This window comes from Pongo pygmaeus, chromosome 10, assembly GCF_028885625.2.
Source record: "Pongo pygmaeus isolate AG05252 chromosome 10, NHGRI_mPonPyg2-v2.0_pri, whole genome shotgun sequence".
In the NCBI taxonomy this organism is placed as follows: domain Eukaryota; kingdom Metazoa; phylum Chordata; class Mammalia; order Primates; family Hominidae; genus Pongo; species Pongo pygmaeus.
In genome coordinates this window covers 6,871,153-6,887,960 of record NC_072383.2, presented here as the reverse complement: position 1 = coordinate 6,887,960, position 16,808 = coordinate 6,871,153, and the positions used below count along the sequence as shown (strand labels likewise).

General features: G+C 48.2%; 1 protein-coding gene across 2 annotated transcripts in view; it reads right to left on the bottom strand.

Moving 5' to 3' along the window:
* Nucleotides 1–16,808, bottom strand: part of CD4 (CD4 molecule) — a 34,183-nt gene extending 17,375 nt beyond the window's left edge. Inside the window, exons 1-3 of one of the 2 annotated variants that reach the window (XM_054444485.2) lie at nucleotides 16,676–16,808; nucleotides 6,211–6,326; nucleotides 5,927–6,091 (exon numbers count right to left, since the gene is read on the bottom strand). In XM_054444485.2, the coding sequence (XP_054300460.1) occupies nucleotides 5,927–6,091; nucleotides 6,211–6,259 (214 nt within the window). In that variant the 5' untranslated portion in view covers nucleotides 6,260–6,326; nucleotides 16,676–16,808. Of the gene's footprint in view, nucleotides 1–5,926; nucleotides 6,092–6,210; nucleotides 6,327–13,307; nucleotides 13,442–16,675 lie in introns of those variants that run through there. The other variant, XM_054444484.2, reaches the window with a different exon arrangement.

Below are 16,808 nucleotides of genomic sequence, written 5' to 3'. Positions count from 1 at the left end.
CGTGTTGGCCAGGCTGGTCTCGAACTCCTGACTTCAAGTGATCTGCCTGCCTCAGCTTCCCAAAGTGCTGGGATTACAGGTGTCAGCTACCTCACCCAACCTGTTTGTTTTTCTTGAGACAGGGTCTCGCTCTGTCACCCAGGCTGGTGTGCAGTGGTACAATCACAGCTCACTGCAGCCTCCACCTCCTGGGTTCAAGCGATTCTCCCATCTCAGCCTCCTGAGTAGCTGGGACTACAGGCATGCACCGCCACATCTGGCTAATTTTTTTTTTTTTTGTATTTTTAGTAGAGATGGGGTTTCACCATGTTGGCCAGGCTGGTCTCGAACTCCTGACCTCGAGTGACCTGCCTGCCTCGCCCTCCCACAGTGCTGGGATTAAAGGCATGAGCCACTGTGGCCTGCCCTATATCATTATCTTTGAAGTGAGTTTCTTGTAAACTGCATATTGTTGAGATATGCTTTTTAATTCACTATATCAATTTTTGTATTTTAGTAGATGTGTTTAGACCATTTACATTGAATGTAATTATTGATATGTTAGGGCTTGAGTCTGTCATTTTATTGTTGTTTTCTGCTTTTTTTGTTTTCTTGTTTCTTTCTCCTACCTTCCTGGGGGTTATTTGGCTGTCTTTTTGTAACAAACGTCTTAAGAACAGTTTTAGATTTACAGCAAAGTTGTGAAAATGATATGGAGAACCATGGAGATAACACTGCCATCCCAGTGAGCCTTTTGGAATGGGAACGTCTATCCTATGCCTGTCAACCATTGTATTTTAGATGCACATAGCTTGCCTGATTTCAGAGGTTCACAGCTGGAAAGAAATTTTGCCTCAGGATGAACCGTATCTCAAGTCTCACCCATACCTGATTTAGATGACATGTTAAAATTCTATTTATTGATGGATTTTTTTTTTAGAGACGAGTTTCACAATGTTGACCAAGCTGGTCTCGAACTTCTAGGCTCAAACAATCCTCCCACCTCAGCTTCCTGAGTAGCTGGAACTACAGGTGCATGCCACCAAGCCCTGACTTAGATGCTATTTAGATAAAACTTTGGACATTAGACTTTGGAGTTGCTGGAATGAGTTAAGACTTTGGGGGCTATTGAGATGGAATGAATGCATTTTTCATGTAATAAGGACATAAATTTGAGGGGGCAGTGCAGAACACTATGAACCAAATTGAGTCCCCCCACAAATTCATATGTTGAAGCCCTCACCCTCAGTGTGATGATATTTTGATATGTGCCCTTGGGAGGTAATTCAGTGTAGATGAGGACATGACAGTGGGGCCATCATGATGGGATTAGTGTCCTTATAGGAAAAGACATCAGAAAGCTTTCTTTCTCGCCAGGCACGGTGGCTCACGCCTGTAAACCCAGCACTTTGGGAGGATGGTCAGTGAGATGGATGGATCACCTGAGGTCAGGAGGTCAAGGCTGGCCGGGCCAACATGGCAAAACCCCGTCTCTACTAAAAATACAAAAATTGGCCCGGTATGGTAGCAGCCATCTTTAATCCCAGCTACTTGGGAAGCTGAGGCAGGAGAATCGCTTGAACCCGGTAGGCGAAGGTTGCAGTGAGCTGAGATCATGCCATTGCACTCCAGCCTGGGCAATAAGAGTGAGGCTCTGTCTGACAAAAAAAAAAAAAAAAAAAAAAAACACAAAGCACACACACACAAGGAGGCTGGGTGTGGTGGCTCACACCTGTAATCCCAGCACTTTGGGAGACTGAGGCAGGAGGATCACTTGAGGTCAGGAGTTCTAGAGTACCCTGGCCAACATGGTGAAACCTCATTTCTACTAAAACTACAAAAAAATTAGCCAAGTGTGGTGGCACGTGCCTGTAATCCCAGCTACTCGGGAGGCTGAGGCAGGAGAATTGCTTGAACCCAGGAGGCAGAGGTTGCAGTGAGCCAAGATCAGGCCACTGCACTCCAGCCTGGGCAACAGAGCGAAACTCCATCTCAAAAAAAAAAAAAAGAAAGTTTTCTTCTCTTTCTCTCTGCCATGTAAGGACACAGCAAGAAGGCAACTGCTTGCAAGCTAGGAAGAGATCCCTCATTATGATCTGAGCATGCTAGCATCCTGAAATCAGAATTGTGATAAATAAATTTCGGTTGTTTAAACCACCCAGTCTATGGTATTTTGCTGTGGCATTCCTAAGAGACTAATTCATTCATCTACTCCATTTTCCTGAATTTCCCATAGTTGTACCATACTTCAACTCTTCCTTTACTGATAGACATTCAGGTTGAATTCTGTTATTTGATATTACAAGCAATTCTTTTTTTTTTTTTTTGAGACAGCGTCTCACTCTGTTGCCCCGGCTAGAGTACAGTGGTGCGATCTCGGCTCACTGCAACCTCCGCCTCCCGAGTTCAAGCGATTCTCCTGTCTCAGCCTCCTGAGTAGCTGGGACTACAGGCACATGCCACCACGCCCAGCTAATTTTTGTATTTATAGTAGAGATGGGGTTTCACCATATTGGCCAGGCTGGTCTCGAACTCCTGACCTCGTGATCCGCCCACCTCAGCCTCCCAAAGTGCTGATTACAGGCGTGAGCCACCGCTCCCAGCTAAGCAATTCTTTTTTTTTTTTTTTTTTTTTTTTTGAGATGGAGTCTCACTCTGTCGCCCAGGCTGGAGTGCAGTGGTGCGATCTCGGCTCACTGCAAGCTCCGCCTCCCGGGTTCACACCATTCTCCTGCCTCAGCCTCCCGAGTAGCTGGGACTACAGGGGCCCGCCACCATGCCTGGCTAATTTTTTGGTATTTTTAGTAGAGACGGGGTTTCACCGTGTTAGCCAGGATGGTCTCAATCTCCTGACCTCGTGATCCGCTTGCCACAGCCTCCCAAAGTGCTGGGATTACAGGCGTGAGCCACCACGCCCAGCCCCACAAGCAATTCTTATGATAACACCTTTCCATAGATATTATTAAGTGTTCATTGGTCAGGCGCAGTGGCTCACATCTGTAATCCCAGCACTTTGGGAGGCCAAGGTGGGTAGATCACTTGAGGGCAGAAGTTCTAGACCAGCCTGGTCAACATGGTGAAACCCCATCTACTAAAAATGCAAAAATTAGCCAGGCATGGTGGTGCACACCTATAATCCCAGCTGCTCAGGAGGCTGAGGCAGGAGAATCACTTGAACCCAGGAGGTAGAGGTTGCAGTGAGCCGAGATCATGCCACTGCACTCCAGCCCAGGCATCCAAATGAGACTCTGTCTCAAAAAAACAACAAAAAAGAATATTCACAACTTTATTTCTGTCAAGTAGACTTTCCAAAATAGCTATTATTAGGGTCCAAGGGTTTTAGAGTTTTGTATTCATTAAACATTGCCAGATTACTTTAAATAGTTAGTCTAAGCCAAGCGCGGTGTCTCACACCTATACTCCCAGCACTTTGGGAGGCCAAGTCGGCTGATCACGAAGTCTAGAGATTGAGACCATCCTGCTAACATGGTGGAACCCCATCTCTACTAAAAAAATTTAAAAATTAGCTGGGCATGGTGGCACATGTCTGTAGTTCCAGCTACTCGGGAGGCTGAGGCAGAATTGCTTGAACCTGGGAGGCAGAGGTTGCAGTGAGCTGAGATCGTGCCATTGCACTCCAGCCTAGGTGACAGAGCGAGACTCTGTCTCAAAAAAAAAAAAAGTCTAATAATTGATAGTCATTATGATATAACTTAAAGAAGGAGTAGGATAAAAGGTATATACAGTATGATATCACTTACGTAATTATATATATAATATTCTCCACACCAAACAACAGTGGAAGAAAATAGGCCACATGCAGTGGCTCATACCTATAATCCCAGCACTTTGGGAGGCCAAAGCAGGAAGATCACTTGAGCCTAGGAATTCGAGACCAGACTGAGCAACATGATGAAATCTCATCTCTACAAAAAATAAAAAATTAGGTGAACGTGGTGGCGTGCACCTGTAGTCCCAGCTACTGGGAAGGCTGAAGTGGGAAGATCACTTGAGCCTGTGATGTGTTGTGGTCATGCCACAACACTGCTGCCAGCCTGGGCAGCAGAGTGAGACCCTGTCTCAAAAAGAAAAAAAAAAAAAGATTGGAAGAAAATAAATCAAAATGTTAGCAGAGGATATCTCTGAGTGGTAGAAGTATGCATGCATTTGATTTTCTTTCATATTCTTTTCTTCATTGACCAAATATTTTGTAATGAGCATATAATACTTTTAAAATCAGGAGAAAAGACCGAGTGCAGTAGCTCACGCCTGTAATCCCAGCACTTTGGGAGGCTAAGGTGGGAGAATCACTTGAGGTCGAGAGTTCAAGACCAGCCTGGCCAATATGATGAAACCCAGTCTCTACTAAAAATACACAAATTAGCCGGGCATGGTGGCACACGCCTGTAGTCCCAGCTACTCAGGAGGCTGAGGCAGGAGAATCGCTTGTACCTGGGAGGCAGAGCTTGCAGTGGGCCAAGATCATGCCCACTGCACTCTAGCCTGGGCAACAGATCGAGAGTTTGCCTCAAAAAAAAAAAAAAAAAAAGTAGAAAAAAATAATTCTGGGCCGGGCACAGTGACTCATGCCTGTAATCCCAGCACCTTGGGAGGCCAAGGCGGGTAAATCACGAGGTCAGGAGATCAAGACCAGCCTGGCTAACACAGTGAAGCCCTGTCTCTAGTAAAAGTACAAAAAATTAGCCAGGCATGGTGGCATGCGCCTATAGTCCCAGCTACTCATGAGGCTGAGACAGAAGAATTACTTGAACCCAGGAGGCGGAGGTTGCAATGAGCCAAGATCACACCACTGCACTCCAGCCTGGGCGACAGAACGAGACTCCATCTCAAAAAAATAAATAAATAAACTAATAATAATAATAATAAATCTGCAGCTTTTTTTTTTTTTGAGATGGAGTCTTGCTCTGTCACCCAGGCTGGAGTGCAGTGGTGCAATCTCAGCTCACTGCAGCCTTTGCCTCCCAGGTTCAAGCGAGTCTCCTGCCTCAGCCTCCTGAGTAGCTGGGAATACAGGCCTGCACCACCACGCCTGGCTAATTTTTGTATTTTTAGTAGAGACCGGGTTTCACCATGTTGGCCAGACTGGTCTTGAACTCCTGACCTCCGGTGATCTGCCCACCTCAACCTCCCAAAGTGCTGGATTATAGGCGTGAGCCACTACAGCCGGCCTTTTTTTTTTTTTAATTAAAAAAAATTTTTTTGGCTAGGCATGGTGACACCCACCTGTAATTCCAGCACTCTGAGAGGCCAAGGTGAGTGGATCACTTGAGCTCATGAGTTCGAGACCAGCCTGGCCAACATGGTGAAACCCTGTCTCTACAAAAAATACAAAAATTAGCCTGGCATAGTGGTGCATGCCTGTAGTCCCAGCTACTTGGGAGGCTGAGGTGGGATGATGACTTGAGCCTGGGAGGTTGAGATTGCAGTGAGCCAAGATCACATCACTGCAGTGGAGCCTGGGTGATAGAACTAGACCTTGTCTCAAAAAAAAAAATTTTTTTTTTTTCGTAGAGACAGAGTCTCACTATGTTGCTCAGGCTGGTCTTGAACTCCTGGACTCAAGCAATCCTCCGGCCTCGGCCTCCCACAGTGCTAGGATTATAGATATGAGTCACTGTGCAAAGTATTATCTATGTAGGTCTGTAGCAAAAATACTCCAGAAATCATGGGTTTTAAGTGATAGTGATTGTTCTAAAACTCACTACGTTCATGAATATTAAATATTAAAATATTGAAATTCACATACCACCTTTCCCTGGGCCACCAGCAGTTGGTGTAGAGAAACTCTGGATAAGAACGCCACTGAGTTTCTGTCAACCCAAGCCCTCTGGGATCCCAGAGTTTAACTAAGAGCAGATCTCAGACACCAAAGGCTTTCAATCCATAGTGTCTTTTCCTCCCTGGATAGGGAGCCAGGCAACCCTACCTTTAGTTAAGAAGGAGCCCTGATTTCCCAGAATCTTTGTCTGATTGGAGTTTTTCCAGTGGAATTGTATGCTCTTCTTCTGGGAAGCTGTACAGGTCAGTTCCACTGTATCCCCTTTTTTGCCCAGCACCACTTTCTTTCCCGGAGTGGCTGCTGGGAGTAGCACTAAGTGGAAAAGAAAGGAGTCAGGTCTCAATGACGCCGCTGTCCCCCTCTACCCCATCCTCCACCTTTGCCTTTCCTCCCACGCCATCTGCATTGAGACCCCAGGTCTGAGAACTTACCGAGTTGCAGCACCAGAAGCAAGTGCCTAAAAGGGATTCCCTGGTTCATTGTGGCCTTGCTGAGGGAGGCAGGGGCCTGAGCCAGTAGGGACCTGAGCCCGCAGAAATGGCAGGGCCTGAGGGAAATACCAATCATTAGTCAGCAAACATTTATTGGACCTGGAGTATACAGGGGCAATACTCAACGTCTCCCTCAGGACCCTTGCAGACAGCCTAGTGAACTTGAGGCAGGAGAATAGCAGAGGGAACTGGAGGTTGGATTAAGGAAGGAATGAGTAGGAGCAGAAGCAAGAGAAAGAGGCAAGTGAGCAAAAACAGAAGATAAATAAGTGAATAAGGAACTAGATCCAAACCAAACCAGTTAGAAGCAGCTCCTAAGAGATGGGCATATACTAGGCTGGGTGCAGCAGCTCATGCCTGTAATCCCAGTGCTTTGGGAGGCTGAGGTGGGTGGATCACTTGCAGTCAGGAGTTCGAGATCAGCCTGGCCAACATGGTGAAACCCTGTTTCTACTAAAAATACAAAAATTAGCTGGGCGTGGTGGCATGCACCTGTAGTCTCAGGTACTTAGGAAGCTGAGGCAGGAGAATCACTTGAACCACGGAGGTGGAGGTTGCAGTGAGCCGAGATTGCACCACTGCACTCCAGCCTCCAGCCTGGAGGACAGAGCGAGACTCCTTCTCAAAAAAAAAAAAAAAAAAAAAAAAAGATGCGCATGTACTACAGAGAAAAGATATCCTCAAAATGACCCCATATAGTAATTAGCTACTTAAGGTTCATGCATACAGAATGCATATCATGCGTGTACTTAAAACTATGGGAAGGAAGTGACGTGTAAGCACACAGAGGCCAAGAAACTAAGCAACCCACCTGTCAATCAAAAGGCACATGCTGGCTAAAGCTTAGGCAGCTTGAGGAAGAAGAGAAAAAAAAAACACATAGAAAAGTCCACGAAATATAGCAAAGCGATGCTGATACCATTTGCAGGTCATCCTCGATCGATAGTGGATCGTACTGTGCTTAATAAACTTTTGCTACTTTGCTATTTGTGTGTGTCATGTCCAATTTTTTGTTTGTGGCACCAACAATTTGGGACTTCACAACATCAGCCAGTAACAAAGTAAACTTGCACACCCCTAACTGGATGCTCTGAGATACACACCACGAAATGCTATGCCCAGGCCAGGAGGGGGTTCTTTGCTGGGATGAGTGAGGAGGGGATCAGAAAAGGATGCACGGAGAAGGTGGCAAATTGGTGGGGAGACCATGGAGCCAGGCCAGGACATGGAAATGCTTGAAGGCCATGCTGAGATGCTGGGACTGGATCCTGGGAACTAGAGAGCCAGCAGAGGATTTTCTATAGAGAAGAAGATTATTAGATTTGCCACATGGACCCCTGCAGCTGCTGAGTGAAAGAACTGGAGGAGGTGAGGCACCAAAGGCAGAACTGCAACCATCTTGGTGAGCAAAAAGCCTGAGCCAAGTGGCTGTGGGAATGTGTGGGACAGTTCTAAGGTGACATTCCCAAGGATTGGGGCCTGATACAGTGTGAGAGGTGTGGGGAGAAGAAAGAGATCAGATTGTTACTGTGTCTATGTAGAAAAAGGAAGACATAAGAAACTCCATTTTGATCTGTACTAAGAAAAATTGTTCTGCTTTGAGATGCTGTTAATCTGTAACTTTTGTCCCAACCCTGCGCTCACAAAAACATGTGCTGTGTTGAATCAAGGTTTAATGGATCTAGGGCTGCGCAAGATGTGCTTTTAAAAAGTTCTTGCCTCACACCTGTAATCCCAGCACTTTGGGAGGCCGAGGCAGGCGGATCACGAAGTCAGGAGATAGAGACCATCCTGGCGAACATGGTGAAACCCCATCTCTACTAAAAAAAATACAAAAAAATTAGCCGGGCGTTGTAGTGGACGCCTGTAGTCCCAGCTACTCGGGAGGCTGAGGCAGGAGAATGGCATGAACCCAGGAGGCAGAGGTGGCAGTGAGCCGAAATCGCGCCACTGCACTCCAGCCTGGGCGACAGAGCAAGACTCCATCTCCAAAAAAATAAATAAAAATAAAAGTTCTTGCAGGCAGTATGCTTGGTGAAAGTCATCGCCATTCTCCATTCTCTATTAACCAGAGACACAATGCGCTGTGGAAGGCCGCAGGAACCCCTGCCCGAGAAAGCCTGGGTATTTTCCAGGTTTCCCCCGACTGACACAGCCTGAGATGTGGCCTCATGGGAAGGGAAAGACCTTACAGCCCCCCAGCCCGACACCCGTAAAGGGTCTGTGCTGAGGAGGATTAGTGAAAGAGGAAGGCCTCTATTCGGTTGAGATAAGAGGAAGGCATCTGTCTCCTGCTCGTCCCTGGGAATGGAATGACCTGGTGTAAAACCGATCATACATTCTATTTTGAGAGAGGAGAAATCTGCCTTATGTCTAGAGGCGAGACATCATGGCGGCAATACTGCTCTGTTACTCTACTACACTGAGATGTTTGTGTAAAGTTAAACATAAATCTAGCACATCCAGGCACAGCACCTTTCCTTAAACTTATTTATGACACAGAGCCTTTGCTCACATGTTTTTCTGCTGACCCCCTCCTCACCTTCACCCTATAGCCCCACCACATTCCCCTCGCGGAGATAGTAAAGATAGTGATCAATATATACTGAGGGAACTCAGAGACCAGCACCGGTGCAGGTCCTCACTTGCTGAGCGCCGGTCCCCTGGGCCCACTTTTCTTCCTCTATACTTTGTCTCTGTGTCTTATTTCTTTTCTCAGTCTCTCGTCTCCACCTTGCGAGAAATACCCACAGGTGTGGAGGGGCAGGCCCCCTTCAGAGAGGTCAGGGGAGAAAGAGCAGAGGGCCATTTCTCTGTCCAATATCAGACCAACCCTACAAGGCCTCTGAGTGGGCCAAGCAGAAGGCGTTGGTCCAGGGTTTGGATGAAGGAGAGTTTCCTGTGCGCTTGGCAGACAGGTGAGACTGGGGGTGGAGGGGGCAGGGCAGAGAGGCTCTAAATGGACCATGGGGAATGGACAGCTGTAGATTAGAGGAGCGATTCCCAAAGTCCTGGATCAGCAGCAGCGGCAACATGACCTAGGAACTTGTTAGAAATGCAGATCCTCGGCCCCACCCCAGCCCTGCTGAATCAGAAACTAGGGGTGGGTCTAGTCATCTGGGTTTTCACAAATCTCCAGGTAACTGATCACGCTCAAGTTTGAAAACCATAAGTTAGATGGAAAGGAAAGGGGAGAGGCGTCCCCATTCTGAGGTGTGCAAAGGTGGTAGGGATGTGCGAGGAGGCTTTGGAGGAAAGAGGGCTCAGGGAGGTGATGGTGAAGAAGGTATGGGAAAAGCATTTGGGGCTTGACTGTAAATCTTTTTATTTTTAGTTTAGATCCACTCTGTCACCCAGGCCAGAGTGCAGTGGTTCAATCATAGGTCATTGCAGCCTGGAACTCCTGGGCTCAAGTGATGCTTTCATGACAACACCCAGCTAATTTTTGCAGGCTGTGATTGCAAATATTGACAGGCAGGTCAAAGAGCTGGAGCTTTGTCCTGGAGGTGATGGGACCCACTGCTGATTTTTTAGCAGAGATGTGACATGGTCTATGTAGAGCTTTGGGAAGCTTGATGTGGTAACTGGGGACCAGATGACATGGGACTGGAGCAGTGATTATAGGAAGGGCACCGAGATAGCACCTCAAAGGAAGGCTGGTGCAGGGCTCAAGTGTCTTTGAATCCAGGCCCAGGATATAAAGTGGGCTCAGAGAGGTGACTGCCTGGGGAAGGGGTCAGCATGGACCTGGCCCCTGCTGGTGAGAAAAGATCTTGCCTCCAGACTTACTCTCTCTTCCAAGCTTGATCCTTCTTTCCCCCAGTGGCACCATTGCCATTGAAGCTTGCTGACTATCTGCCTACTCTGAAGTCCCACAGCACCCCGTTGACATGCTCCTGGATGCGTTCCACCTTCTACCTTGTGTGTAGTGATTTGGTTTCTCAACTCTCCTCCACCAGCTTGAGCCCCTTGAGGACAGAGATGATAGTCTAGCCAGCTGTGTGGCCACCACAAGCCTGGCAGCAGCTGAGACATAGAGAGAGGACTTGGTATGGCTTTGATTAACTTAAGCCAAATTGAATTGTATGGAGGAGGGAAAGTCACTGATTTCTTCTTTCTGTATTCACCATATTAATTCTGTTTCTAAAATGGGTCACTCAAGTGTGTGCACACACCCAGCCCTGGCCTGGATGAAGCCAAGTCACCCCAATCCATGCTGTTCATTCCCACGGAGCCCTGCCAGCCACTCTCCATCCTGTCTGTGGTTCTCCACCAAGGAGCTGACAGCCACACATGGCTCATAGGCTCGCTTGCCCTCCAGCACCAGTTGGGGCTGGCCAGTGGGAAGTGCCTATCAGAGATGAAATGGAAGGGTGGGGGAAAGAAGCTGGGGTATTTTCCCTACTCTATCCCTGCCCTGGGCATATTTTCTGTCAATAGCTGTGTGTTCATCCCCACCTGCAGCCCTGCCCCTCCACCTCCACAGCTTCTGGGGGTGGCCCCTTATCCAGAGCACAAGCACTCTCTGGGTTCCAGAAACACCATTTTCACTTCTTCAGGACTCTTCCTGCTGTTAATAGTGTCTGTGCTTCAACAAGTTGATTGATTTCCCTAACCTCTGTGAATAACCCCCTTTTTACAGTCTCTTGAACCATGGGAGGTGGACTGTGTTTCCTGCTGGGCACTAAGACACAATCCGTGGAGAGGAATGGAGCACTCAGAAGGTGTGGGGGCTTGGTCCTCTTACGGAGGTTTAGGAGAAGATAAGAAAAGTGACTCCATCTTTGTTAGCTGCCTCCAGTTACTCCATCTGCCTGGAACAGGAGGTAGCCAGGGCTTAATATGTGGTAGGTGCTTGAGATAGACAGGTAGGTAGATAGATGGATGGACAGATAGATAGATAGATAAAATAGATTAGATAGATTAGATGATAGATTGATAGATTAGATACATAGATTAGATAAACATACAGACAGATTAGATAGATGATGAATAAGATAAAATAGATTAGGATAGACAGATAGATAGATAGATAGATAGATAGATAGATAGAGACAGACAGACATTTAGGGCCAGACACAGTGGCTCACACCTGTACTTCCAGCACTTTGGGAGGCTTAGGCGGGTAGATCAACTGAGGTCAGGAGTTTAATACAAGCCTGACCAACATGGTGAAACCCTTCTCTACTAAAAATACAAAATTAGCCAGGCACAGTGGCACGGGCCTGTAATCCCAGCTACTCCAAAGACTGAGGCAGGAGAATCGCTTAGAACCCAGGAGGCGGAGGTTCAGCAGTAAGCTGAGATCGCGCCACTGCACTCCAGCCTGGGCGACAGACCAAGACTCTGTCTCAAAAAGAAAAAAAAAAAAAAAGACAGACAGACATACAGACAGATAGATTAGATAAATAGATGATAGATAAGATAAACAGATAAAATAGATGAATTACATTAGACAGTCAGACAGACAAGATAGATATATAAGGCCGGATGCAGTGGCTCACACCTGTAATCCCAGCACTTTGGGAGGCCAAGGCAGGTGGATCACCTGAGGTCGGGAGTACGAGACCAGCCTGGCCAACATGGTGAAATCCCATCTCTACTAAAAATACAAAAATTAGCTGGGCATGGTGACGCACGTCTGTAATCCCAGCTACTTGGGAGGCTGAGGCAGGAGAATCACTTGAACCCGGGAGGCGGAGGTTGCAGTGAGCCGAAATCATACCACTGCACTCCAGCCTGGGCAACAGAGCGAGACTCCGTCTCAAAAAAAAAAAGATACATATATGTCCAGGCACGGTGGCTCACGCCTGTAATCCCAGCACTTTGGGAGACCGAGGTGGGTGGATCACTTGAGGTCAGGAGTTGGAGACCAGCCTGGCCAACATGGTGAAACCCTATCTCTACTGAAAATACAAAAATTAGCCAGGAGTGGTGGTGGGTAGTTCCAGCTACTGAGGAGGCTGAGGTAGGAGAATCGCTTGAACCCGGGAGGCGGAGGTTGCAGTGAGCCGAGATCGTGCCACTGCACTCCAGCCTGGGTGACAGAGTGACTCTGTCTCAAAAAAAAAAAAAAAAAATAGATCAATAGATAAGATAGATATATAAAGATAGATAGACAGATATAGATAGATTAGATAGATAGGTGATAGGTAGATAGATAGATTAATGATAGATAGATAGATAAATCGATAGAAGCTGGATGTCGTGTGTGGTGGCTCATGCCTATAATCCCAGCACCTTGGGAGGCCGAGGCAGGCAGATCACTTGAGGCCAGGAGCTCGAGACCAGCCTGGCCAACATCATGAAACCCCCGTGTCGACTAAAAATACAAAAAAACTAACTGGGAATGGTGGCGGGCGCCTGTAATCTCAGCTACTTGGGATTACTTGTAGTGCCACTGCACTCCAGCCTGGGCGACAGAGTGAGACTCTGTCTCAAAAAAAAAAAGATAGATAGATAGATAACAATTTTGTTTAAACCGGGGAAGTAGGAAGAAAAGAGGTCAGGAAGGAGGTTTCTGAGAAAGGAGGAAGGGAGACCAGCCACCAGTCATAGTGAAGTGTTTACAGGTCAGCATGCAGCACGGGAGACATCTAGGAGAAGACTGCAGTGAGAAGAGTAGAATAGGAGTAGCCTCATACCAAAGAGTGGTTCCCACTGTCCCCCATCCCAGACTGACTGGGTCCTTGGTGAGCAGGGGATGAAAGAGGGGAAGTCTCCGTATAGGATATCCCTTCTCTGGGGTCCAAATTCAGCTTACCCTGACAAGATGCCTGGGGAAGACTAGAGGTATTCTTGACCCTTCCCCCTATGGTGGCTGTTTTGACTCCCCCAGCTCCATGGTCCAGAGGTATGTGCACACAGCCACCTCCTTGCCTCCAGCTCCCTGTTCTGCCTCATCTCACCCCAAGGCTCTGCTAAGTGGAGGAGGCTGTGGGTTTCTAGCATGCTTGCTTTGGTGCTTTGGGCTTCCGCTGCCACCCCAGAGATCTGGCCTTTGATTCCCATACTCAGCGTCCCCAGAGGTGTCTTACCCTAGTACGGTAGCATCCTGTATACCAGCGCTCCGAGAGAGGTTGGGAGGGCTCTCTGGTTCCTCAAGCCCTGGCACGTCTCTCTCTCTCTCTTTCTGTATCTCTCTCTCTCTCTCTCTCTGCTTCCTTCTCAGCTCACATCTGTGCATTTCTGTATCTATGCTTCCCAGCCCCCAGCTTATGCCCCCAGCCTGCAGTTCCCTATGTCTGTGTCTGTCTTCCTCTTTGCCTCATATACCAGGAGGCCGTGCTGACTCTCCCAGGCTCCCCTGGAATGCCCCTTGCCTCTTCTCCTTTTTCAGCTTCCCCTCTCCAGCTGCCACTAAGCTCTAGCTCCTTCCGGTCTGTACATAGGCCTCCTGGCCTTTGGCAGCAATGCAGACCCTGGACAAGCTTTGATCTGTGGGGAGCCTGCCGAGCACGCCTGCAGCCCAGGGTGGATGTGAGGGAGCTGGCTGCGGGGTGGGAGGGACACCATGGACAAAGGGAAATGGACAGAGTTCCCCAGAATGCACAGAGGCCTCAAGGGAGGAGGGGAGGGAAAGATGTGGGAGAGAGAGACCTGGAGCAGCTTGTTAAAGCAACAGCTACGCACACACAATCCACAATCACACACAAAGCGCAGGGTAGTACAAAAAAAGAGGAAAAGAAGAAATTCTGAGAAGCAAGACAGATGCACAGAGCATAGATCCAAAGTGAGGCAAAGAGAGACTGAGAAAGAGATGAGACCAAAATGGCAACACACACTACGCACTTTCTCTGAGCCTTGAGGTTCCTGCCGCCCTCACCCCTGGCCCCCAGGGATGGGATGAGGGGCGAGGCTTGGGAGGGTAAGAGGGCCCAGCTCCACGACAGCGAGAGTCTGTGGTCCCACAGGCACTTTTATCTTCTCCCCATAACCCCCAAGCAGCCCACTCAAGCCCAGCCGCGGGATGTGCCCCACCGCGTTCACCCTTTCTACTGCTGACTAGCTTCCTACAAACTTCCTAGAGACTGTGACCCCTCTAAGGAACCCTTGTGGTTGGTGGCTGCAACCTCCGCCATCCTCTTCTTCGCCTCAGACACCCACATCGGGGGAAGCGTGCCCACCCTCCTTCTCTCATCCCCTCAAAGGTACAGAACAGAGCTCAAACTCAGAGCCTTGCAAACCCAGACCCCTGCCCATCTACCTCTGATTCCCCACCTTCATCAAAGTTATTTTGAGACAGGGCCTCACTCTCACCCAGGCTGGAGTGCAGTGGCACAGTCAGGCCTCACTGCAGCCTCCGTCTCCCAGGCTCAAGCAATCCTCCCACCTCAGCTTCCCAAGTAGCTGGAACCACAGGCACACACTACCATGCCCAGCTAACTTTTGTGGGGTTTGTAGAGATGGGGGTTTCACCATGTTGCCCAGGCTAGTCTCAAACTCCCAGGTTCAAGCCATCCTCCTGCCTCGGCCTCTCAAAGGGCTGGGATTACTGGTGTGGGCCATCACACCCGGCCCATCACAGTTATTTCATTCAACAAACATTTATTGAGTGTCTAAAGTGTGCAAGACTGGCCCAGTGTGGTGGCTCACATCTGTAATGCCAGCACTTTGGGAGGCCAAGGCGGGCGGATCATTTGAGGCCAGGAGTTTGAGACCAGCCTGTCCAACGTAGTGAAACCTGGTCTCTACTAAAAATACAAAAAGTAGCCGGGCGTGGTGTTGGGCTCTTGTAATCCCAGCTACTCGAGAGGCTGAGGCAGGAGAATCGCTTGAACCCAGGAGGTGGAGGCTGCAGTGAGTGGAGATCACGTCATTGCACTCCAGCCTGGGCAAGAGAGCGAGACTCCGTCTCAAAAATAATAATAAAAAATAAAACGTGCAAGACAATTGGTCTAGCCAATTGCCCTCAGCACCACCCTGCCATTACGGCCAGGGTCAGAGCCTAGGGCTGCCCCCAAGCTCTGTCTAGCACCAGTGGTGGGAGGAGTTTTTATCTAGATATAGACCTCTCCTATGTAAGTGCTCCCACATTGAAAGAGGGAAATCATCTCCCAAGTGTCTCTAACGCTGTCCTCAGGGGCTCTTTCATCTGACTTTGAGGGCGGCGGCCATTTTGTATCAGCCTACAGCATCTGATACAGCACAAGGAATTATTGGTCAAAATGTGAAGTAGCAGTGACTTCCTCCATCAGGCCCTACTCTTAGCCTTGCCCAGATAAAAATGTCCGCCACAAGAGCAGGGCATTCAGGAGGCACTATCCCACTCAGAGTGAAATCTTTGAATTATTGAGAACGGGGCCTTTCCAGGTTGAGGGATCAGAACGTACCCCAGGAAACCTCTCTCCCAGAAGAAGCCTACGAGGGGAAAGCAGAGGACACTGGGGATAGCACGGCTTCAAGGCCATGAGGTCTCAGGGGCTGGAAAGGTCTGAGGGCGGAGAGGCTAAGATGGCACAGGGCTTCCCGTCAGGAGGGACAGTGAGTCTTCACTCTCCCGGCCTCATGAGACCCCTACCACCAATTCTCTTCGAATCCATTTCTTAAATGACATATTTATCTAAAGATATGTATCTGCAACTTTTAGGGCAATTCATACGCAAAAGCTCAGTTTCAACACTTTCTGAGAATTTTAGCTTTCCTATTTCATGAATCATTTTAAAGCTAACTAGAGTAGAAGTGCCTTTAGACATTGTTCAAAAATCTTAAAAGAGCAAAAAAAGCAGAGAAAAATTTAAAAATACACACAGAAGCACAAAAGGTAGTTAAAAGAGACTATTACATAGATCATGTGACTTATGAAATGCTGCAAGTATGATATTTGGTGTCAATTTTTGGAGATTGTGCCATTAGGAAAATTGGTTTTGCAAGAATTTTCTCTAGACTAGATTCCACTTCTTTTGCTCTTTTTCTTGCTTTTATTGTTTTTCCTCATCATTTCTTTTTTATAGGTTTCCTCCCACCTTATATTTATTTATTCTTTCTAATTTTTTCCCTCCCCTTCTTCACTCTTTTTCTCCTCTTTTCCCCTCTTCCAGTCTTCTCTCCTCCACTGCCCACGACTAGTTGCTTTCCACGCCTTTCCCAGCCTGGGATAGTCTCCAGTCCTCACTCCCTCTCTGATCTTGCCATTTAGGTCAATACTCATCTAAGGAGCACCCACTGCTCTGGACACTGAGCTGTGCATGCTGGGACTGCAGAGAGGAGTCTGGCACAGTCCCTGATCTCTGGAAGCTCACAGTTCCAGTGGGAAATCGCTGCTCATGACCAGTTCCAAGAGAAATGAAAGAGAAAGTGGCCAGAGCTGTGGGCAGACAACTGGGCAGAGCACATTCCTGTGCATCTGCCCCACGTTCCCCTCCCTCTCAGCTCCGGGGAAGGAAGCCGAGTCTGACCATCTTACCTCTGGGCTTGCGTCTTTCTTGCCCGCTGCTTCTCAAACAGGTGTATCTGTGTGAGGACTTGGAGCGCTGCAACCAGGAGCCCAGGGGGAGGGTGCTTTGTTCCTTCTGCAGAGTCGTGCTTAAATGAAGAGA